Source organism: Ursus arctos, unplaced genomic scaffold (assembly GCF_023065955.2).
Source record: "Ursus arctos isolate Adak ecotype North America unplaced genomic scaffold, UrsArc2.0 scaffold_9, whole genome shotgun sequence".
Taxonomy (NCBI): Eukaryota; Metazoa; Chordata; class Mammalia; order Carnivora; family Ursidae; genus Ursus; species Ursus arctos.
In genome coordinates, this window is record NW_026623111.1 from 30908105 (window position 1) to 30932051 (window position 23947).

A 23947-nucleotide genomic window follows, 5' to 3' on the forward strand; every position below is an offset into this window, starting at 1 on the left:
GAGCCTATTTTATGAACATCTAGAGCCAAAAGCTTCTTTCTGTGCAAATCTTCTCACAGCTACAAAAAAATTCAGTTCCGCGGAGGTACTTAGATACATGGGTAGACACAAGAGAAGCATTTGCGCCATAGCAGTTCTTGTGGGAGAGTATTATTTGTGGTGTACCCTCCAAGCATTGTTGAAACACAGGGATTCATGATACAGAACCCCCTGTTAGAAGTGTTTATGAAAGGCATTTGTCTGTATTGGACAATTTTTTTCCTAAGAGAAAGAAACTACTCCCTACATAAAGAGATATTCCATGACTAAGATGCAACAGAGTAGAGGGTTAAGAGCATGGAGTTTGAAACCTAGACTACCTGGGTTCGAATCTCAACTCTGCCACTTTTTAAAAGAGATTTATTAATTTATTTGAGAGAGACTCTCAAGCAGATTCCACTCTGAGTGTGGAGCCCGAGGCAGGGCTTGATCCCAGAACCCTGAGATCACCACCTGAGCCTAAACCAAGAGTCGGAGGCTTAACCCACGGCACCACCCAGGCTCCCCTCGACTCTGCCACTTAATAGCTGTTTGACCTTGAGTAAGTTACTTAACCTCTCTTTGCCTTAATTTTTTTACCTGTAAATCAGGGTAATTGATAATAGTCCTTACCTTCTGATTCAGTACTGGCATTTAGGGATAATTGTGAAGGAAAAAGAAAAAGATTTTCCTGAGAACTGTGTTTAACCATTAGTAAACCTTTTTCTTTACATTTTTTAAAGATTTTTTTTTTTTATGTATTTAAAAGAGAGAGAGAATGAGTGAGCACACAGAGAGAGAGTGAGAGGGAGAAGCAGATCCCCTCCCCTGCTAAATAGAGAGCCCAGTGCAGGGCTCAGTCTCAGGACCCTGCAATAATGACCTGAGCCGAAGGCAGATGCTTAACCGGCTGAGCCACCCAGACACCCTTACATTTTTTTAACTATAGGGACATGGCACATGTTTTAGTTTGTTACTGTGCGTTGGAACTCTCCTAAAGGGAGGTAGAAGGTACAGCTATGAGTGTTATGAGACAAAACCGATTAACTAATCCCTGCTAGGTGCTTACAGTAGCGGCTGGCACCTAATTAGTGCTATAGTCGTTCCCCCTTATCCAGGGTTTCACTTTCCTTGGGATCAGTTACCAGTGGTCTGGAGGCAGACGATCCTCCCGATGAATGGGCAGAAGGTCAAAAGGAACCTAACGCTACATCACAAGGCCTAGGTCATTCACGTCACTTCATCTCATCAAGGAGGCGTTTTAGCATCTCACACCATTACAAGAAGAAAGGTGAGTGCAGTGAGTACAGGATGGTATGTTATTTCGAGACAGACCGCATTCTCATACCTTTTATTATAGTAATTGGTATAAGTGTTCTCAGTGATTAGTTATTGTTGTTAAACTCTTACTGTGCCTAGTTTATAAATTAAACTTGAAGTATATATGTGCAGGGAAGAACATAGTATACGTAGGATTTAGTACTATCCATGGTTTCAGGCAGCCACTGAGCGGCTTGGAACAGACCCCCCACAGATAAGGGGAGACAACTGGATCATTATTAATCCCCTCCCCAACTCCTACCCCAACATTCGGCCCTTTGGGCATGACTGTATGCACTATGACTGCCCTAAAGCAACTGAAAAAGAAATAGATCAGAGATGTATTTTTTAATGTTCGTGAAGGAAGACTCTCCCCGGGTGGACACAGCTAGAAATCAGACTTGGAAGTGGTAAATAATCACTTTGAGAACCCCAGCCCATACACTTTCCTAGAGCATACCACTTCCTTTCCCAACATTATTTTCATGTAAGGGGAAAATAAACATTTAAAGATAGCTGGGAAGAATCAAGGCTCCATATAAGGATATAAACTGAAGCCTGTCATTACCAGATGCCAAATCCCAGAAAGGGCTATCTCTGAAACAAGTTTTTAAACTATACAAAGCAAGTTGTCAGTTGGGGGAGGGGGGAATAAAGATTTTTAGGCCACTATTTTCTATTAAGCATTGCAGAGAGAAAGAGAAGAGACAGAGGAGGCTGTGGTTTGTACTAAAAAGGAATTAAAATAAAAAGTGGACTCCAGGATCCTGGGTAAAGGAGACCTTGTCTTAATCTCAGTTCTGTCACAGACAGTCTGTGAAATGAACTTGGCTGAAACCCTCAACCTCCCAGGCTTTGGTTTCCTCAGCTGTGAAATGAGGGCGTTAACCAGATGATCTCTAAGATTTCCTACAGCGCAGACATCCTGACTTTACGAAATAAAATAGATGTTAGATGTATTATATTCAGCAGGCAACAGAAGCCATGTCTGGAAAGTTAAGCAGGAAAATGATCTTTTTGCAAGGATATTATTGGTAGCTCACAGACTCAGAGGGAAGGTTGGAGAACCAGGCTCAGAACCACGGCAGTTTGGTGGGAGTTCCAGGTGTACGGGGGCGTCTGAAAGCAGGAATGACTCAAATCTGCTGCCGGAATGAATAAGCCCAAGTCAGTTTTTTTCCACCAGTACATCATCGTAACTATAAATCAAAGTCCTGACATGGAGGGTCAAATCGGTTTTGCTCTGGCCACATGTCACCCCTTGGCTGATTGGCAGGGAGCTTTCATTTGCAGTCCCATCAAGACATCATTCCATGGGTGAGAGGTAATTCCCTAAGAGGAAAGTGGCATAGGTTATGAAAGAAAGCTTATGCCTACTATGTGACTCTTTGCTACGGATGTTGTGCCTGCTTTTGTAAATATCACACATGGATATCACTCTTCCGTGTGAGAACAGATGGGCTATTTTTACAGCCCATCTGAAAATAAACATGACTTTGCAGGGAGATTACAACACCATGACAACTTTGTGTACACCCATCATGAAAGTTTGGGCAACAACACATATTTGAAGAATAGCCTTAGCTCATTTCAAGAGATTGTTCTGGGGGAGAAACCAAGCCAGGGTTTTATTTTTCATCGGTTTCTCTCTGCACATCTCCTTGGAATCAAGGAGGCACATGCATAGAGGCAACTGCCAGTCTTTCCTCTTCTTCCATATTTGCAGAGCCCTGTTTTGATTCTGATGGTCTGTTCATCACCCCTCCTCAAGAACCAGGCAATTCTTGATCCTTCTAAATTTGTCACAATGGTCCCATCTCTCCATCGTTGGTTGGTTTAAGAGCACATCCATGATCCAACTCTAGATGCTCTGACGTGAGGAGAAATCTGGGGAAGCCTCTTATGAAGGTTTCTTTACTCTTAAAAAGGACATTGTGGGATAAGGATGTGATGACCGCTGGGCGGGAGCTGTGGCACCGCCATTTCCTCTCTTCTTGGAACCGAACGAGGGAGCACCTGAAGACAAAGGCCAGCAAGTTGCTGACGGCAGAAAGGAAAGTGGCGAGGGGGAAACCTGGGTGCATTATGGTGGGAGTTCTTGAGTTCACCAATTCTGGAAGCATTCTCTTCAGAATTCCTGTTAGGTAAGACAATACATCTTATCATTTAAGGCATTTTGACTTGGGCCTGTTACTATTTACAGATGAAAGTACCTCAACTGATAGCTCGCAAAATGATTTTCTTCCAGTAAGCAGCCATGTTACATCCATATTCCGCTCTGGGAACAGCCTTAACTCTCAGGAAAGAAAATAACTCATCCAGAGGATTTTGTGAAGTGTATTTTTACCAAAATGTTCTGATTGCCCCCTTCCCATGCACGTATACTTCATTTTGTCCTTCAAATCACAGAAATGTCTAGACTACTTTGTCTTTACTAAAGTACATGATTTCCAGTTCACAGAGGGGTTTTTAATGCATCTTTGGTAGACATACCTCTAGGTTAATTGATAACATATCTTATTTAGATTTTAAAAACGTGAGACCTTCCTTCCACTCATTGTCCTAAGATCACCACCCATCAGAATAGGACCAATAGTTAGGGATGGTTATGAAAGATGTAGACAGAAAAGAGAAGTAAAATAAAAAAGAAACAGAGAAGGAAGCAATCAAAGTCAAATTATGAGAATAAATTGTCAGAAAATTGAGTACGTGGGGCGCCTGGGTGGTGCAGTCGTTAACCGTGTGCCTTTGGCTCAGGTCGTGATCCCAGCGCTCTGGGATCGAGCCCCACGTCAGACTCCTTCGCTGAGAGCCTGCTTCTTCCTCTCCCACTCCCCCTGCTTGTGTTCCCTCTCTCCCTGGCTGTCTCTCTCTCTGTCAAATAAATAAATAAAATCTTTTAAAAAAAGAAAAAAAGAAAGAAAAAGAGGGGCGCCTGGGTGGCACAGCAGTTAAGCGTCTGCCTTCGGCTCAGGGCGTGATCCTGGCGTTATGGGATCGAGCCCCACATCAGGCTCCTCCACTGTGAGCCTGCTTCTTCCTCTCCCACTCCCCCTGCTTGTGTTCCCTCTCTCACTGGCTGTCTCTATCTCTGTCGAATACATAAATAAAATCTTTAAAAAAAAAAAAGAAAGAAAGAAAGAAGAAGAAAATTGAGTCCAAGTCTTTATTCTACCATGTTTTCCATGAAAGGAAAGAAATGGAGTTGGGAGAGCAAAAGAGAGAAGGACAGATAGACAGAGAGAAGCTCTCTACTGATAGAGGGAGAAAGGAAAATGCAATTCATATGATACTTGTCTTTGTAAATTTTGGTTTTATTAAATACAGAGTAGGTACAAAAGTATATTCTATATACTTCAACCTAGGACCGAATCCACATGTTACTCCTGAGACCATCAGCAAATTGATGAGCTTCTTAGGCCTCAGTTCTTAGGGGCAATGACAACTGTCTCCATGTTTCTTATCCAACAGATACATAGTAAGAACCTCTGTGAACCAAGCATCGTACCAGCTTCCAGGAATATTATGGTGAGCAGAATCCGTCTAGAAAGGGCAACAGAATTCATTAATAACCATGAAAATAAGGGTAAATAACAGATATGAAAAGGGCTACGGGGGCTAAGAAAGTTTATACTTGGGAAGTTTGACCCCTTCTGAAAGATCAAGAAAAACCATCTTCAACGCTGCTTACACCCACTTTCTTGAAAAGCCTACCCTGCTTACCCCCAACTGGAAATGACTCACTGGCCTGTGAATTCTCAGAAAGAAGTGTGGAGCCTGTAAATGACATTTATCTCACCCTTGTGTCTAGCATTATAACTAGTAGTATGCATGCCCTGTCTCCTCTACCAGATTATAGACTCTTTGTAGGCAGACAGCAGGCCATCTACATGTTCGAACGCTTCACACTATCTCTTGAAGTCTATTATTTCAATAAATAAGCGAAATTAGCTTCCGGAGAGCTGCCACAATTTAACAGAATTTGAAGCTTAATTTATGCCTTTTGTAAGCCAAGTTCCCATTGATTTTCAAGTCATTTGTCTGAACATAATAGGCAATGTGCAAGGAAACAATAATTTGGCCTCTCAGAAATTGTATATTATCTGTCCCTCATGGAGTGAGCTACCCCTAAACTCCTGCTGAATAATCCCAGACCTGAGCCTAACTCCCCTATTAATCAAGTTTACAGAGACAATAAAGAGTGAGACTACTAGAATTCCATTTGCCAAATCTTCAATCCCTAAATATTATGATTAGAATCTCAGTTTGTGATCTAGCAAAAAGAAAGAGAAGAAAAAGAGTATCAGGAAAAAACCTCTGTGTGCTGAATCATTCATTCCTATTAGGTTGCTTAAAATTAAATCTGACCCTGCAGTTAAACTTTAGAAATCTGCTCAGATAAGCAATTGTAACCATAAAATGATGCCAGGAGATTAAATTCCACCTTAACTCTGGAAAGATATTTTTTATATTTTTCAATGTTAAGAGATGCCCTCTTGTCTATATGTGTTTTTGTTATAATTAATAACTATAATTGTTCTTGACATCAGTGATAGCTATGAAAATACGAACACCAAGAAGAATTAGAAGAACCATTTTGCTATTAGATATAAATATTCAAGTTTCACTTAGTATTTCATTTAAATTCATTTTATTTTGGTATCTTTGAAATTTTTTAAAACATCCTCAGTGCCAAAAGGAGACAAAATTTGCAAAATTTATAAATCCAAACAAATGTATAAACGAACAACCCAGGCCCTCTTAAGTAATTTCCAAAGAGAAACAATCCGTCTATATAGGAAAACCCATCAAATCAGAATTTGCAATATGGGTGAATGAGAGAAAGATTTTCATCCTTGACCCTGGTTTTGGTTCCTTTCAAAATCAAAATCTTAGGGCCACTGTAAGCTGTATAATGATGGATAAGCAAGGACAGTGAGCGTTCCCTTGTTGTTTCCATGGGTTTCATCAGCTTGTTTTCCATGACTTATGATGGCTTCCTGAAAAAACTCGTTTCTTTGATCTCATGGGTCAAATGAAAGTTCTTGAGCCAGTTTTCACCAACCAGTCAGCATTCCTACTGTTTCCTACTGTGAATCCTCAGTTGTACCCATATATTTACTAGTTAACTCATTCCCGAAATGAAATTATGAGTATTCTTCAAAAGGGTTCAGTCCAAATGGTCCAGGGGAATTCAGAAGGATATTCTGAAGATTGAAGGAAAAAAAGACAAATATTACCATAAAAATGTTAGGTATTACCTGAAAAGAATTAGTGGAGAATAATTTTTAAATCATTTATTAAACTGTATGTTATAAGAATACCAAAAAACTTCCCAGTATCATTTTTTTAAGATTGTATTTTTTTATTTGAGAGAGAAAGAGAGAGAGAGAGAGAGAGCATGAATGGGGGGAGGGGCAGAGGAAGAAGCAGACTTCCCACTCAACAGGGAGCCCAATGCAGGGCTAGATCCCAGGACCCCAGGATCATGACCTGAGCCAAAGGCAGATGCTTAACCAACTGAGCCACCCAGGTGCTCCCCGATATCACTGATCAAGAGCTCTTTCCAAACCTGTGTTAGGCAATGAAGCCTTCATTATAAACCTAGGCAGGCTGTGTGGTTAGTGTTAACAAACTTCTCAGCCTAGGACCCAGGAAAGCTAGGGTCTCCTCAAGCTTCTGTCACTACAGTATGTTTGGGTTAATTTCCTCTTCCATAAAATGAAAGCATAAGTGTTCACACAAATTTCTTTTAAAGAAACATAGAAGTTGGGACTTAATCATTCAGCATATACTTATTGAACACCTCCTAAATGCTAGGCGGCATTTCCTCTGAATGAGGGGTCTCCCTGTTGTGCCTCCTGAGTCCCCTGTGAATACCTCTATCATGTTACTGGCACTCTATTGGAATTAGGATTCATCGATCTGATTTCCCCACTGACTGTATGTTATTTTGCCAATGAGTAGCAGAATTCTGGACATACAGCAAGTCCTCAAAAAGCACCAGGTGAATGAACAAAGGAGATCTCTTCATATGCAACGTCAAGCATCCCAGAATGAAGACCAGAATGAGAGGTATCAAGCATAAGATTTCATTAAAACAGCTCTATGATTACATTATTCTACTAGCAGTTTCTGAGCCAATAGCAGACTCTGATTCCACTAAGACCCAAACACTAAGACCTGCTTCTCTCTAGTCCTGAACACAAATATATCCCTAGCACTTAGTTTCCAGTTTGACACATTGAGCCACCTACGCTTGATCCCTTTGGTTGCTTCTAGATCTGCACCCCGTTTTTCCCACCCTGTTTGGTACCCAGGGAGGCCAATCTCTATGAACTGCCTCCATCTAGCTACAGCTCCTCTGGCTCTCCTTGGGTTTGACCCAAGGTGAGTATCAGCACATCGGGGAAAGAGAACAGTCAAAGCGAAGTACTCTCTCTTCAGGGCAATCACAGGCTGTTGTGTCATTGACTAAAAGTCACAGTCCCTATCAGGTAGCCCTCCCCACATATTCTATCAGTGTGTGTGTGTGTGTGTGTGTGTGTGTGTCTGCATGTGTCTGCCTCTGTCTCGGTCTCTCTGGGTTCCTCGCCCCTTTAGTCTTAGTGACAGAAGCAGGGCTCCACTGTGACAAGTTTGAGGGTGCTGCACTCTGCTTTTGGATTTTTTCAGAACCTGACTTAATAATCCCTTTATTAAACTCGCCTCAAATGATTCCATTTGAGTATACTATTAGTTTCCTGCTAGAATCTTGACTGATAATTACCCAGGTATCATGAAGAGTAAATAGTGGTGTGTGTACACACACACACACACACACACACACACACACACACACACACTGGAATATTACTCAGCCATAAAAAAGAGTTAAAATTTGCCATTTGCAACACAGTGGATGGAGTTAGAGAGTATTATGTTAAGTGAAAAAAGTCAAAGTCTTATTTTGTCTTTTAGGGAAAGACAAATAAATACCATATGATTTCACTCATATGTGGAATTTAAGAAACAGAACAAACAAATATGGGGGGAAGAAAAGAGAGGAAAACCAAGAAAGGGACTCTTAACTCTAGAGAACAAACATGGTTACCAGAGGGGAGGCGGGTGGGGGATGGGGAAATCGATGACGGGGATCAAGGAGGGCGCTCGTTGTGATGAGCACCAGGTATTGCACGTAAGTTCTGAATCACTAAATTCTACACCTGCAACTGAAAAACGCAAAGACGAGTAAATGATCTAGCCTATCACCACGGAACAATAAAAGGTGCTGCTAAATGCTAGTGTCTCCCCTCTTCCCTGTGAGAACTGGTACCCCCCCGGCAGTAGCTTTCTATAGTGCCTCAGCATAATAGCTCCTTAGTAAATATGTGTTGAATGAATCAAAAATATTTCTAAGACACTTCTGACCACAGTTTGGGATTTAAGTACATGAAAACCCATGCACATTAATTAGATCATCACATGTTACATTGAGGGAACTTTTTAATTTCAGAAATTGAGGGTCAGTGGTTGTTCTGCTTATAAATTCACATTCTCTCTTTTCTCATGTCCCGACTGAAGCAACAATGGACCTGCTGGAATTATGTATGACCCAACCCCAGGAAGCAGCCGAAGGATGAGCTGACATCTCAGGGGCACATGCTGTTTAACAGACTAAGAGATTAGTTTATTGGCCCTTCCTAGACCTTGGAAGAAATAGTGATTTTATTTCATGTCGTCTAAAATAATTCATATGAACTGCTTTTTCAAGTTCATCACTTTTCGTCTCCTACACCGGATAGAAATGAAAGTTGGGGTAAACTGTACCTCCCTGGATCTGTCACGTTTATAATGAACCAAGGCAAATCATCAGTAAAGCGGAATCATCACTCACCGTGTATACGGATCTTGCAAATGCACCGTGGAAGTGACTTCTAGTTCAGGTATTGGCGGAAGCACTGTCTTGACCTGAGTCAATGGCAGCCTCTGCTTGGTCTCTATTTTTTAAGAAGGAGAGCTGTTCTAGTCTGTGTTTAGTCAATAGCAATGCAAAAACAGATACAACATTTTCCAACGTACTAAGAGAACCATGCCCTCCATCCATCAAGGATATTGGCAGTTTCCATCACTCACTAAATTTCCTGCCTACAACATGTGACACCATTAACCCATTTCTCTTAATTCTGTTTCTTTCGTTTCTCCTCTCCCCCCACTTTCTGAGCCCTAGACCTGATGCATAGTTAGAGGAGCAAAGTAGAGAAAAACATTTTTTACATATGATGCCAAGTAAACAGAAAAGAACTTCGGTATGGAAACTGACTGCAAACATTTCCTTCTTTGCACTTTGTTAAAATGGGTCCCTAAGAATTTTCATTAATACCATCTTTTATTTCAGGGACAATTTTACCAAGAAGCCAAGTTCCAAATCAGATGAATTCCAGTCTGTCCTCCTTTTCTAGGACTATGTGACATCAAATCCTTCTAATATTATCTGCAGCTGACTTCAAGGTAGATGAAATTTCAGGCCCATGGCATATGGTATCTCTTTCATTCCACTGGGATCTGGGGCCTTGCTTTTCTAGTTTTTATATTGAAACTTGAGTTTTACATAATACATGTGGTTTTTGCTTCACAGATGTCTCTCCTTTTTATACAAAGACCTGGACATGAATGGAAATGAGGTGGCCTATAACTTAAAGAGAAGTTTGAGTAGTTGCTTCTTAAGAAGACAAATCAAAAAGGAAGATTTAAGTGTAATCAAGAATATGATGCTTATCCAAAAAATTTTTTAAATTTTTTAAATTTCTCACATGCATAAAAAAAAAGAATATCATGCTTCTTATTCATGAAGATGATTAAACACTGGTGTAGATTACCAAAATAGAAATACGGTCAAACCATCTCTCGGAGTTATGTTCTTTTAATTAGAAAAAAATTTAATAAGAAAGACTTATTTTTTGGACTTAATTTTCTGAGTAAGAGATACATTCACATGATAAAATTTTATAAACTATGAAGGCATATCCAGCAAAATGTCTCCCTCTTTTCCCATTTCCTGCAGACAACTGCTTTCTACCACATCACATAATTCTTTCCCTTCTCTCCTTTCTCCTAAAAACCAAGGTTTTTAGATTTTTGTAGATAGATAGATAGATGATAGATAGATTTATACACTTATATGTGCATATATGTTATTTTTGTTTTTCTTTACATAATACCATACTATACATATATATGTATATTTAATGATCTCGCTAAGAGATCTTTCCTCGTAAATGTTTCCTCATTCTTTTTTATAATTTCCTGGTATTCCATAGTATGGATGTATCACCCTGTCTTCAAACACCCTTTTATTAGATTGTGTCTAATCTCATATTGTAAACACACTAGCAATAAACATTGCACGTATGTCATTTCTCTCCTATGCAAGTAATTCCATAGGAGAAATTCCTAGAAATAGAATTGCTGGTTCAAAGGGCTTTGCATGTGTAACTTTGATAGTTATTGCTAAATTACATATCACAGAAGTTGTCCCACTTTTTTTTTTTTAAGTTGTACCACTTCAGCCTCTCGGTTTACCTTAGCAAAGTATGAGAGTGCAGAGTGCCTATCGCCCCTTGCTACAGAGTGTGATGTCAAACTTGTGGATTTTTACTAGTCTGGTAGATGAAAATGGCATTTCAGTGTAGCTTTAATTTGCATTTCCACCTGAATGTGAGCTCAGTGAGAACAGAGAGCTCTGTTTGGCTCATTGCTGTGTCTCCTGTATCCAAAGGGCCAATATTATTGGCACACAGTAGACATCAAAAGAAAAATTTCTTTTGAGAAAATTTATTGTGAATGAGACTGAACAAGCTTTCATATGCTTAAGACCAGTTTGTATTTCCATTTCTATAAACAGTCCATTTATATCCTATAACCATTTGTCTACTGGGTTATGGTCTTCTCTCCATCAATTATTAGAACTTCCTTATTTACTAGGGGAGGTTGCTTATCATATGTGATGAATTGCAAACAACTTTTCCCTAATGGTTTTTACTGTGTACATTCTTTTTTACATAGTCAAATTTATCAGCCTTTTAACTGAATTTTGTGTCATGGATAGAAAGCCCTACTTTGCGTTCATAAATTAATTCTACCATTGCTTCTTCTATTAATTTTATGGTTTCATGTTTACATTAAAATTATTGCTCCATTTGAAATTTACCCTAGTATTAGTGTGAACTCTGGATTAAGGAAATCTTTCCTAGATGGTTATTCAGTTGTCCCAATACCATTCATTCAGTAATCCTTCTCTTTCCTACTGATTAGATATGCCATTCTCATCATTTATTCCAGTCCTAAACTTTCTAATTTTTCATTAGATATCTCTTTTTTAAGATTTAGTTATGTATTGAGAGAGAGAGAGAGCACAAGCAGGAGGGGCAGAGGGAGAGAGACTCTTAAGCAGACTCCATGCTGAGCAGGGGAGCTGGAGCAAGGCTTGGTCCCACAACCTTGAGCTCACCATCTGACCTTGAGCTCACCATCTGAGCCGAAGTCAAGAGTTGGACACTTAACTGACTGCACCACCCAGGCGCTCCTCATGAGATCTTTTTATCTACTTAAGTACCAGTACGAGGGTGGAACAGATATTTCTCCTCTTTATTCTTCTATGTCAATTTTTTCCTGGCTATTACTGACAGCTTATTTTTCGTCGGGATATTAAAATGACCTTGTTTATGATTTAGGAAGAACTGGTAACTTGATATATTCATCTTTCTATTCCAGAACATGATATACCATTTTGTTGTTATTCAAGTCATTTTTTTATGTCTCTCAGGAGCATTTTTCAGAAGTTTTCTTCAGAAAGATTTTGTACAATACTTTATATTAATTTTATTCCTAGTTATTTTATCTTTTTATGGTTGTTTTAAATGCAGCATATCTTCTAACTGGTTGTTGTTCAAATATATGAATGCTCTTGATTTTTTTATATTAATTTCATACCTTGTCCTTACTGACTTTTATTTTTAAAGAACTTTTTTAGAGAATTCTCTTAAATTTTCCAGGTACACAAAGTGATCATTTTACCTTTACAATTTGTTAACCACATATCTCTGTCTCTTACCTAATTGTGTTGACCAGTACTTGCAGGATGATGGTAGGTAAAGTGGCAACAGCGGACATCCTTGAAAATTCCCGGCTTTATAGACATGCTTTCAGTGTTTCCCTAGTAAGTATGATTCTGGGTTTTTGTCTGAGACAGATATATTTTATCATGTTAAGGAAATACCTATTTATCTGATTTTTATTAGGATTTTTATGAAGGATGGGCATTATAATTTGTCAAATGCATTTTTAGGATGTATAGAGATAACCAAACAAATTTTCCCTTAGATCTATTAATATAAGTGGCATTAATAGATACCTCCTTTAAAAAAAACAAAAACATTTTATTTATTTATTTGACAGATAGAGAGCAAGAGAGGAAACACAAGCAGGGCTCGGAGTGGGAGAGAGAGAAGCAGGCTTTCCACTGAGAAGGGAGCCCAACGTGGGGCTCGATCCCAGGACCCCGGGATCATGACCTAAGCCGAAGGCAGACACTTAACAACTGAGCCACCCAGGCTCCCCTAATAGACATCTCCTAATGGTGAACTGTTGCTGTATTCTTGGAATAAGCTCCTCTTGATCATAGTAGGAGTGTGTATATGTATGTATATATACATGTATTTTTTAAACTGTGCTACTACTGGATTCTTTTGCTAATATTTGTTCAGAATTTTTGCATAGATACACATAAGTAAGATTTCTCAATGCTTTCATTTTAGACACAATCTAAGTTTTAAATGTTATTGTTTATTTCACAATAGAATTAGGAAACATCCTTCTTTCCTTCTTTTCTATGGTCAATAATAGTTTAAATACCACTGGAAATATCAACATTTTAGAGATTGGTAAAATTTCCCCCATGAACTGCTCTTTCTGTTACTTTTTGAGGGGTAACTGACAAATTTTCTATTTCTTCTATGATAATGGTTTTGTTTAGATTTTCTATTTCTTCTGGTACCAGGTTTTGTAAATTTTTCCAGAAAATTATCACTCTTAGAGATGTTAAAAAGTAGCAACTACTCTTTAAGGGTCAGGCATAGATGCTTTTGGGGACCATTTCCACATTGAGGAGCCCTTCATTCCTATGGAAATGCTAAAATAACCACCAAAGCTAGAATTCCTTCTTACAGAGTATTTAGCCTTCTAAACGGTAAGTAACAAAGCTTGCCTGACTGGTTAGGACAAAGGTAAGAAAATGAGACCAGTCTTTCCCTGGACAAAAGCTCTCATCTCCCTGCTTTCCTCCTCATAGACCCATTGCACTGGATCCCTCAGCATCGTTTATTTTTACCTTATTGTCAGTAAATACAAACCACATCTACAGGGCTAGTGCTATCATCCCTGCTTGTCTCACACGGAAAGATCCTAGGAACCTGTGACTTTTGTCTTTCACAGTCTGCGCTTCCCAGAGAGTGGGTGTGGTAGGCAGAACTCTGAAGACAGCCCCCGAGCTTCCCACCCTCTGGCGGAATGCCCCTTGTAATCCCCATGCCTTGAGCGTGGGTGGGACCATGAATGGGATTTCCCTCCTGTGATTAGGTTACATTGTAGGGCAAAGACGAGATTTTTGCAGGTGCCTTAACACTCCAAATCAGTGCCTGTTGAGTTATTCCCAAAGGGAGACCGTGCTGGGTGCGCCTGACCTAAGGAGGTAAAAGCCTTTACAAAAAAGACTGGGCCCTCCGGGAAGTTAGAGAGGATCTCTTGTGGGGCTTCAAGAAGCAAAGTGCCAAGCTGTGAACTGTCTCTGGAAGGCCAGGTAGCGGGAGTCTGCTGGTGGCCTCTGGGTCCTGAGGCAGCTTTTGGCAGACAGCTGGTAAGAAGCCAGAGCCCTCAGTCTACAACCTCAAAGAAATGGATTCTGCCAGCAACCTAGAAGGGCTTAGGAGTAGAGCCTCCAGATGAGAACACAGGCCAGCTCACATCTTGATTTTAGGCTTGTGAGACCCTGAGATCCAGCAAAACTATGCCCAGATTTCTGACCTACAGAAACTGAAATAACAAAGGTGTGTTGTTTTAAGCCACGAAATGTGTGGTAATTTGTCACACAACAATAGAAAACAAATAAAGTGATCAACGGACCCTTGGCCTGCAAACCACAAGAAAGTGAATTTAAAATGCAGGTTCTAGAACACTGTCCGCAATCTACTGAATTATAATCTCCCTTCAAAATTGGTTCGGGAGCCTGAAATTTTACAGATATCCAAGTTGATTCTGAGGCACATGAAGCCTTCAGAATGAACTCACCATGCAGATAACCACTTAGACAGGTTTTGACAAAGTATCGTATCCTGTCCAGAATTTGAGATTTGGAGACAGTTCTTTTTAAAGTTAAAATATCAAGAGAATCTATTCATGAAATTAAATAATTACCAAAGAAAATTAACAGAGCTCTTTCGGTTGGAAAGCTAAGTTGCTCATCATTTGCTTATTCGTTTGGTTTGCTGATGTCGTATAACCTGATATAACCATAATTACTACAGAAAGCTATTATCTGTCAAAATGATGGCTAGTCCAAAATAACTCTCTAGTGGTGCGTTATATTCTGTTTCTCCTGGCATCCAAGGACATGTAACTTATATGCTAATAGGAAAACTTCTGAAAAATTGATAAAAAGGCAGGATATATGTCATTTTAATGCCTTCTTCAGAATAGCTAAGATGGGTGGGATGTTCCTCTAGTTCTACACTGGGAAATAGAATTTCTTTCCAATAATAGTAATTCACCAACACTAGTTAAGGCAGCAGAAGCAGTCAGGAATATTTTAAAACTTCACAGAAGTCTATTCATGAATTTGTCAAAGGTCTGAACCAAACATTGCTTTGACTTTTTTTTTCAGGAACCTCAGAAGAGCCTAAAAAATTAAAAAGAACCTCAGGATGAGTTTTGACGTGGCTGAATCTAGTGAAGAAAATGAATTTCGAGCAGTAGAAACTTTGATTAAAAATAAAACTCCATGCCTTATATTCTTGAATAAAGTCCTGTCACAATGCCCATGACATTGTCCTGGTTGCCCTCTGATATTTCTTTTTCTTTTTCTTCTTCTTCTTCTTCTTTTTTTTTTTTTAGATCTCTATCACTTTTCAAAGGTGTTTCATATCTATGACATCTGGCATCTAACCGCAATTCATCCTTCTAAAGTAATTCTTGATTCCCACTGAGTCACGGAAACTTGCAAGGTGTTTTCTTCGCTTTGTTCCCGATGATTTTCATGTCAAAGACAAGGTGCATCTCCCACAGTGAAGGCACTTCTAAAACCTCCTCATCCTAGCCAGGATCTCTTAGCTGCTTAGAGAATTTGCCCCATCAATTTTTTATATTTGTATTTCCAAAACTACTTGCTCAGCTCTACTTGGTTATGAAATTGGAAAGTCAAAATAGCTAGAAACGAAGAGTAGGAAACAGGGCTAGCTATCCATACTATATATAATCCTTTGTGACCTCTATTTCCCCAATAGTGAATTTACCCAATTTTGTTGTACTTGCTTATTTGTCTGCTTCCTCATGTACAAAGACTGTATTTTATGCACACTATATTCCCCAGAACCAACCTTGGAACGTGACACATAATGGGTAAAAATATGTGTTGAATGACTGAAAGAATGCCATCTAACTTCTTTGTGCCTCATTTTTCTTAATAAAAGTGTGTGTGAGTACAAGTAGGGCAAGAAGTCAACTCTGGGGTGCCGACACCTAGGCATTTGGGGATAAGAAAAATAAGATTGCCCTCTGAGACTTGGTCTATAAAACCAACTCATAATCACAACAGAAACGTACAAAGTGGTCTTCAGAAATCACTCCCAGGCCAAAGTCTATTAAAGTGTGAAAAGTGCTGTGTTAAATGAGCCAATCAGGATACCCCTAAAATGGGGAAGAAGGCCTTTCAAGCTGTGTTAGCAAAGGACTCTTCCTTTAAGAGCTCCCAAACAGGCGTTGGTGGTGATTTGACTTCACACACGGTTCTAAGGAAAGAGGGCACACGTGTTAGCTGTCAGAAGTGTTTTGGCCCATATTTTCTCTCAATTACATTGCTCACTGTGAATTAATACATTGGCTTTCTGCTCTTATAAACCTGTTTTGTGAGCTGGATCAGACAATGGCTCTTTTTCGGTGGGCTACCGTTGCAGGAGGCTGAGCCCGCACGCCTGAAGGAAGGCGGTGGACCAGGTCTATTCACCGATGGGTCGCACCTGCGTTGCCTTGTGGGCGGAGCAACCGGGCAGCCGCCCCTGGCAGGGCCCTGGCCCCGCCCCGCACGTTCTCTTTAAAGGCTCAGCCTCTGTGCTGACACCGGAACTTCCTCGTGACTTCCCGCAAAGCCCGCGTGGCTGCCTTGAAGCTACAAGGAAGAAGCTAAAGGTAAGGGTAAATGAGGTAGTTAAGGTGTGTTTTGACGGACTTTGAAAAACAGAAAGCCTACCAAGTGCAAAACAGAGTGTTTTTCCAAGCGCCTTTGTAAGCTGACTTGAGGGGTCCCCTTGAAATTGGGTAGGACCCAAATATGAGCTCAGCAGGGGTGGGCTGGGGATGGCTGGCCTCGAAAATGGGGCCGTCAGCGCTTCCTTCCTCTCCCTGCGCTTTGGGTGATTAAGCCATGACTCCGTGGTGACAAAGGCCATAATGTCTACTCTGTTGCCCACAAGGTACTTGCTTTCCTTATAAGAACTTCTCCAGAAATGAAGGAATTCACGTTAATCACCACAGATTACCGCGGTCAAGATGGACGAGGACGTTTTCAGATGGTTTGATGATTCTTATTCAGTTCTCTAATCTGGCTCCAAAAAACCTTCCGGTCTTATTTCTTATTGCCCTCGGAATGCAGAACTTCCACGTTGCTAGGCATCATTCTGACCTTTTCGTCACATAAAAACCTGGGCCCTTTTGTGTAAGCCCAAGATAGCTAGTTGCTTTTTAGGGCTAATAGAACCAATTATGGCAGCTTAAAATAGATTTCCATTATTCGAGGAGCCAACTTTCTACGTTCAAAGCTCCATCTGTTATTGTTAACAGTGATCCTAAAACCACTCAGCTGTTCCAAATCTGGCCAGTGTGAAAATCAAATGAGGATGGGAAAGTACATGACTGCAAAATTACCTAGAATTAACAACTAACGAGAACAGACAGCTGCCAATATTCTGAGCCATTGTCTCAGCTCCCAGTGCATCCACACTGTGGATATCCTTAGCACTCCAAGGAATAAAGCTGATGAAGTATTTAAAAATTTAGGGGGGGGGGGGAAGATGTTTTGAAGGGTCTTTGTAAGACAGCAGCCGCCATTCTGTCCGCATAGTCAATGTAGAATTGTATTTACGTCTCTATATTTATTGGGTACCTATCTATGCCCTCATATGCACTGTGCTATGAGCTGGGGAAGCAGCAATGAGTATAATCAGGTAAAGCCCCCGATCACAAGGAGCTAAGTGGCTTATGGGAGCCACGTCAATCAAATAAACACACATATAAAATAACAGTAATGATAATTGGCACAGAGAGAGATGTGTGGTGTTATAAGGATGTGTGAGAAGGGGAATTGACCTAGTCCAGGAGGTCCAATACGACTTCCCTGAGGAAGGGTCGGTCAAGCTAAGGTTAGAAGCAAACCTTGGAGTGAACTAGACAAAGGCAGGGTAGGAGAAAGGGAGGTCTGCAGGGAGGGGTAAGGGAGGCGGGATGGTCCAGGTGGGGAGAAGATGTTGATCCGTATGTTTTATCATCAGGTCTTCCAGACCTGGCGGAGAAGGTTATCACGTAAAGGCATTCAATGGACAAGTTAGAGTAAATCATCCTATTCTGCCCATAGATTCTTCACACTTAAGAAATTCTTCCTGCAACGAGAGTCACCCTCTGCATTCTGCTCTGTTCTGTAATCAAGCAGATGGCTCCAACCTTTACGGTTTTATGAACCCAAATCCGTACTCTAAGAGTCATAAATATTATAGTTAAGCAAGTAAAAATTAAATTTCCATGTTATTTTGTTTGGTTGTTGGACATCTGGCACGAGTAATTTATCTTCTCTCCTGCTGGAAATCGAAACCAGCTTAGTCTTTATTATGCTGGCCGTAACCATGTTGCAAATTATAATTTTACATTGTCATTAGTTATATTTTGGGGTCATACAAATTACTGGGCCATTCACTTCCTTTTGGCATTTAGTAATTCTCTTTCACAATAAAAATCCATTTTCTTTGCTTCACGGTCCCTAAGAACCTACCCACATTAACTACAAAAAACATTTCACTTTTGCTACATGTACTCTGAGGGTGACTCACACTGTCACGACACAAGCTCCTACAACCTTCTCCAGTGTAGAGAAAGTGTTTCATCTCAGTTTCTAGTGTTAACTGTAAAAGAACAAGGTGAGTTTTGATCTGTGGCTTGAACCAGCATGAGTAAACTCCCTAGTTCACCACAGCCCCTAAGCGGTGTGCCAGAAAACCTGCTGGCCAAAACTGAGTTTGAACCCCGACTCTGCCAGGAACTGGCTGTGGGTCAGTTACTTAAACTCTCTTCGTTCCAGTTTTTCGCATCAGGAAAAAAGCACGATTCTTGTAAAATAAAAGAAAATGTTATCTGTGAAAGTTGCTTAATGAATGTGTGTAGTTTAATTAGGCTTCTCTTCTCCTAAGGCAAGGGAGGATGGTTAGAATCTCCCTGGGACATCAGCTCTGTGAAAGCAGAGACTGTGCTAGTCCAGGCCACTGTCTCATCAATGCTTAGCATGATGCCTGGCCCTGAGTCGGGGTTCAACAGATTTTGGTTGAATAGTTGAAGGTGAAGAATGTCAACTTTTAACGATTTCACCATGTTTGATGGACGGAGAGGGGAGAGATGAAAGGAGCCCCTTCATTGACCTATTAAGCAGGAGTCAGTGGAAGCTCTCATCCTAGGAACCTGGTGTTAGAGATATTTAGTTATTGGCTGTCCAACACGTGGACATCTCTGGGGTGCTCTCAAAAATGCAGGAAGCCAAAGGGGCAGATATCCCCTTTCCCGCTTCCTGGCACCCAGAGTACCAATCCATGGCCTGCCCTTGGGCAGTCAGATAGCCCTCCTTGGACCTCGCCATCCTGGACAGTGATGCAGAGCAGAATGGTCAAAGGGTCTTGAAGCTCAGAGGAGTGTTCAGTGGTGGTGACAGCAGCAGAAGCAGTCTCACCAGATCATTCCCATGGTGACCTTGGCTATACTCTTGGCTGCCTGGCCTCCCTTAACTCCTGTTCCTTTTCCAGCCACTGAATGCTTAACATTCCTGGTGTTTCTACGGGTTACCTACTGGTTTTCCAATAGGTTTCCTTTTGGTCAAGCCAGCCAAGTTGATTGCTATTGTTTGGAACCAGTGATTGGGGTCCTTGTCCCCTGCTCCTGCCCCTGACTTTGGTCTCCCAACGTGACCAGCCCTTTAAACACTGTTTCCAGGGATACATTTCAAATTGACTTCTGCATAGTTCTCCAAATCTCTTCTTCAAAATAGTCAATGTATTCCATGATTCTTTGACATCCTTGGCAATTCTGTAGAGTTATATATTCTTTAATGAAGTCGAATTATGTTCCCTCTGATCACTCTCTGGCTCTTTGTTTTCATCTTTCCCAAACCCCAAGATGAATTTCTTGCTCGTCTGCTCTATCCTCTCCATCCCCTCTATGACACTCTCCTCATTTCCTCTTAGGCTTTGTGTGATTTAATAAGCTTTTACTGTGCACAAACTACGTGCCAGATATTATGCAGGGGCCAAGGATCCAAAGCTGAAGAAGACAGTCATCACCTGTGTGAAGATAACAGTCGACTGAATACAATATAAAGAGGATTCATGCCAAGACAGGCCACAGAAGCCATCACGCTTCTCAAAGCAAGGGAGAAAATATTAGAGACCTATTAAAGCTTGGGATGTGATGCTTTGAGACACGGCTCTCTGCGGCCAGGAGAGGCCTTCCTCTGCCCGTGTTCACTGTGCTCCAGGACATGGGGCCAGGTTCTTGGTAAACTCGCTTTATTTCTCTCGTCCTTTTGAGGGTGTGAGCCTATCTAGCTCCGTGTGTACGTGTGTAACAACACTTCCTTTGTAATACATGAGCAACCGGAGAGACATTCTGGAACATACAGCTTGAGACGACAGCAGGCTGCTCTGCTGAGTGTGACTGTAGTCACTGCTCCCTTTGAACCGTTTTTTGTACTCGTGTTACTGCTCCGCCAGAGAACCGTGCTCGCATGTTTGTGCCCTATATTCTCACCACTGCCTGTAATCCATCATGACAAAGGCCTTAAAAATGGTACTCGAGGGAGACATTATTTCCTCCCCATTTCTCTCTCAGAAAGAGCAACTTATAATAGGAGGGGGGAAATTCCATATAGGTTAAAGGATTATAAATAATAAGAAAGAATCTGCTTCTTCCCACCCCACCCCACCCCCCCTTAAGATGCTAAGCCTCAGAAGGACTCTTGATTTTAAAAAAGGGCCAGCACCCGTTGGCTAGCTCTAAACATTAATATCATGCGCCTGGTAATAAAGCTAGGGTTTTTAGTGAGAGCTATTAAAGGGAGCGGATGGCCGAGACAGTTTCCTCTGGTGAATGAAAATCAAAGGCTCATAAATACATCTTGTGATGTTAGGCTTGTGGTTAGCTAGTACTTTAAATTTGTGATTCCCCTGATTATATGAGTTGACAGGGGGGCTATTGACTTTTTCTCAGACAAAGCTGCAGTGCTTAAAATTATGACTTGAAAAGAGCAAGGACCAGGATTCCTGAGGCCACTGAAAAAGCTCAGCAGAGCTAGGTTAAAACATTCCTGGTGTATGAATGTCAGGCCTGGGTCCCGCCTAAGAGGGGAGAACAAGGGAAATGCCATTTTCTCCCCATAAAGATGAATTTTGGCATTGGAAACCAACTTCTGATTTTAATGTCATTAATCAAAACCGTCACAGACCACAAAACTTCCATCGACGTTCCACGCATTTAGCTGGTATCAAATGATCACTTAGCTACTGCTTAGAATTAGCCATAGGTGAATACTGCTAACGCAGAGAATAGAAAGTGTGAATTTTTTTAAAAATTGAGTTCTTTCGATGCACTCAATCCAGTTTTTCCTCAAGCTAGAGATCTGAGTCTCTGCTAATCTGCATAGATAAGAAAAGCCTCCGGAGCAGAGTTCCCAGTGAAATGGGGTGTGGATCTGCACTCGGTTACAAGGCAGCTGAGGTGGGCGCCTCGGGCTTGGTTCACTGTCCCTGCATTTTTGAAAACCATTAAACACCAGACCTGAAGCCCCCTTATCTGACGTTTCACAAAGTCTGAAGGAGCCCGATCACCGGCTGGACACAAGGAGCCGTAGAAATATCACTCATCATGCCTCGGTTTGCAAAGAGTCGAGGAGATCGTTCCACAGATGAAGAGCACTTTGCCCGTGTCCCGTTCTCCCTCTCTTCCTTTCTAATAAGATTTGACAGATTGAATTCAGAAGGAAGCTTCACAATTAGGAGATCGAACCACAGCGTCTGTGCTAACAGCTCCTTGAGCTGCTCTAATTAGGGTTCCCTGATTCCATTTCTGTTTCTTGGGAGAGGACAGGGGACTTTTTAATTGGGGCTATTAGAAGTTCTCTTTACACAATGACACCCTTTGCTAAGTAAAAGCTCCAGCAGAAGCCATGCCCACTCTGCAATTACTTCTTGCAATTCTGAGGAATAATGGTATCTTGTCTCATTTAAAAATAATCTGAGGCTTCTTCCTTATTGCTTTCTCTCCTCTGCCTACTCACATGAATTTCTTCTTGCCAATTAGGCATGCTTTCCATTATTTAAGGAGCTGGTTTTGATAATAACTGTCCCCTGATAATAAGACATATTAAACTAGATTTCATTTGCCCACAGCTCCTTTCTTCCAGATACAAGGCTAATTTAAATGAGCTCAGATCATTCGATCTTGGGTCTATAGTGAAATGGTGAAGGACTGGGGTTCTCAAAGCCGGGCTTTGTCAGTACGTCACAAAACTCACCTGAAATAACCCGCACGTTCAGTGTTCGCAGTTTCTCGGAATCCTGTCCTCTTAAGAGAGCAGAAGTGGGTTTGTATTTATGACCTATTCCAAGAAAAGAAATTAAATATTTAAATGATAAACAAGCACATTCTTAATATATATTCCCCGTGTTGATTCAAAGGATTACCAAGGAAAGTGGGCCATTCACAACAGGGCCAGGAGTAACAAGACATTAAGGGCTTTCCTCGTTATTTTCCATGAGCAAACAGAGGATCTTTCTAAAACAAGTGGTTTCTCCACTAGCATAAATGCCATCATGCCATCTCCTCTAATGAAAAGCACCAGCTCTTTTGTACAGAATATTATATTGCTCACATTAATATACATAGATATGTACAGAATATTTAATGCATATTTAATAATATTTAATGCCCTAAATGGTGTGACATGTTTCATTACTTTATATGCTTGGATTTGTAAGGCAAGCCTTCAAAAACCACCAAGCCTATCATTAGGGTGGATGTTCATAAAATGTTCACTCTCCGCTATTGTTGCTTTCTAGACTTTTTCTCTATCTGGCTTCTGTCTTTCCTAATAGGCAATTATATGGAAAAATAGATCAAGAAACTTAAAACTATTTGCAAATAACATATGTTTATTTAAAATAATGTTATTTTTAAAACTAGAAAGACCCTAGGTCTTAATTCTGACCTTTTGTTAGCTGTGTAACTTTGGAAAAACGACTTCATCTTTCTAAGGCTCAGGGGGTTTTTTCATCTATAAGTGAAAATAGTCATACACACCTTGTTTAAGTACTTGGAAAATCTAGTTTAAAAAAAAAAACTTCTGAAAGCGTTATTCTACAAATACACAATATCGGTGATGTTATTATATGTTAGCTTTATATACTAAGGTATCAGTGGCAAGACTTGATATGAAACTGCTTTCCAGAAATACCTGCAACAGGGACGTTTGGTGGCTCAGTCGATTAAGTGTCTGATTCTTGATTTTGGCTCAGGTCATGATCTCAGGGTCATGGGTCGGAACCCCACATGGGGCTCTGTGTTGAGCATGGAGGCTGCGTAAGATTCCTTCTCTCCCTCTACTCCTCCCCCCTATCCCTCAGGCCTGATATTCAGCCAGTATATGCATGGGTCACACACCAGAAGGGTTGGTATATGCGTGGGTACACACCACTGGGGCCATAAGTCAATGTCCATCCTGATAGGTGGATGCCTAGGTCATACTAGTTAAATATTTTTAATATCACCCCCATTGCCTGATTTCTAATTACACATTATAGCTCTGCCTTGCCAAAAATCTACTGACACCCTTACACCTATTAAAAATTGACTCCCATTCCCACTTTTCACTTAGAGCCACTCTGCTCAAGATCTCCAGCTCCAAAATTCTTGATCGCCAGCCTATTCTTCTGCCTCTTTTCTTCCTTCACTTCCACTAAGCCTCTGGTCAACCTCCAGCCTCCTTCAGCTCCTGCCCAGCCTCCCCTCCTATTCGCTTGTTTAAGTAGACAAAGACGCATGAAACTCTTCAAATGCT

At 40.8% G+C, this 23947-nt stretch overlaps 2 protein-coding genes across 9 annotated transcripts in view; one reads left to right on the forward strand and one right to left on the reverse strand.

Annotated features, from left to right (window-relative positions):
- FAM114A1 (family with sequence similarity 114 member A1) overlaps positions 1-15408 on the forward strand; it is a 91983-nt gene extending 76575 nt beyond the window's left edge. For 4 of the 8 annotated variants that reach the window (XR_007187783.2, XR_007187785.2, XR_008958507.1 and 1 more), the window contains 6 exons: positions 3267-3482; positions 4810-4866; positions 7306-7413; positions 8902-9263; positions 9716-9828; positions 9956-15408. The gene's annotated coding sequence lies outside the window, so the exon portion shown is untranslated. The remainder of the gene's footprint in view (positions 1-3266; positions 3483-4809; positions 4867-7305; positions 7414-8901; positions 9264-9715; positions 9829-9955) is intronic. The other 4 variants (XR_008958509.1, XR_006410578.3, XR_008958508.1 and 1 more) reach the window with 4 other exon arrangements.
- The window catches only part of TMEM156 (transmembrane protein 156), a 47612-nt gene continuing 29672 nt past the window's right edge, over positions 6008-23947 (reverse strand). Inside the window, exons 5-7 of the mRNA XM_057309925.1 lie at positions 22406-22489; positions 9215-9317; positions 6008-6545 (exon numbers count right to left, since the gene is read on the reverse strand). Of these exons, the coding sequence (XP_057165908.1) occupies positions 6533-6545; positions 9215-9317; positions 22406-22489 (200 nt within the window). The 3' untranslated portion in view covers positions 6008-6532. The remainder of the gene's footprint in view (positions 6546-9214; positions 9318-22405; positions 22490-23947) is intronic.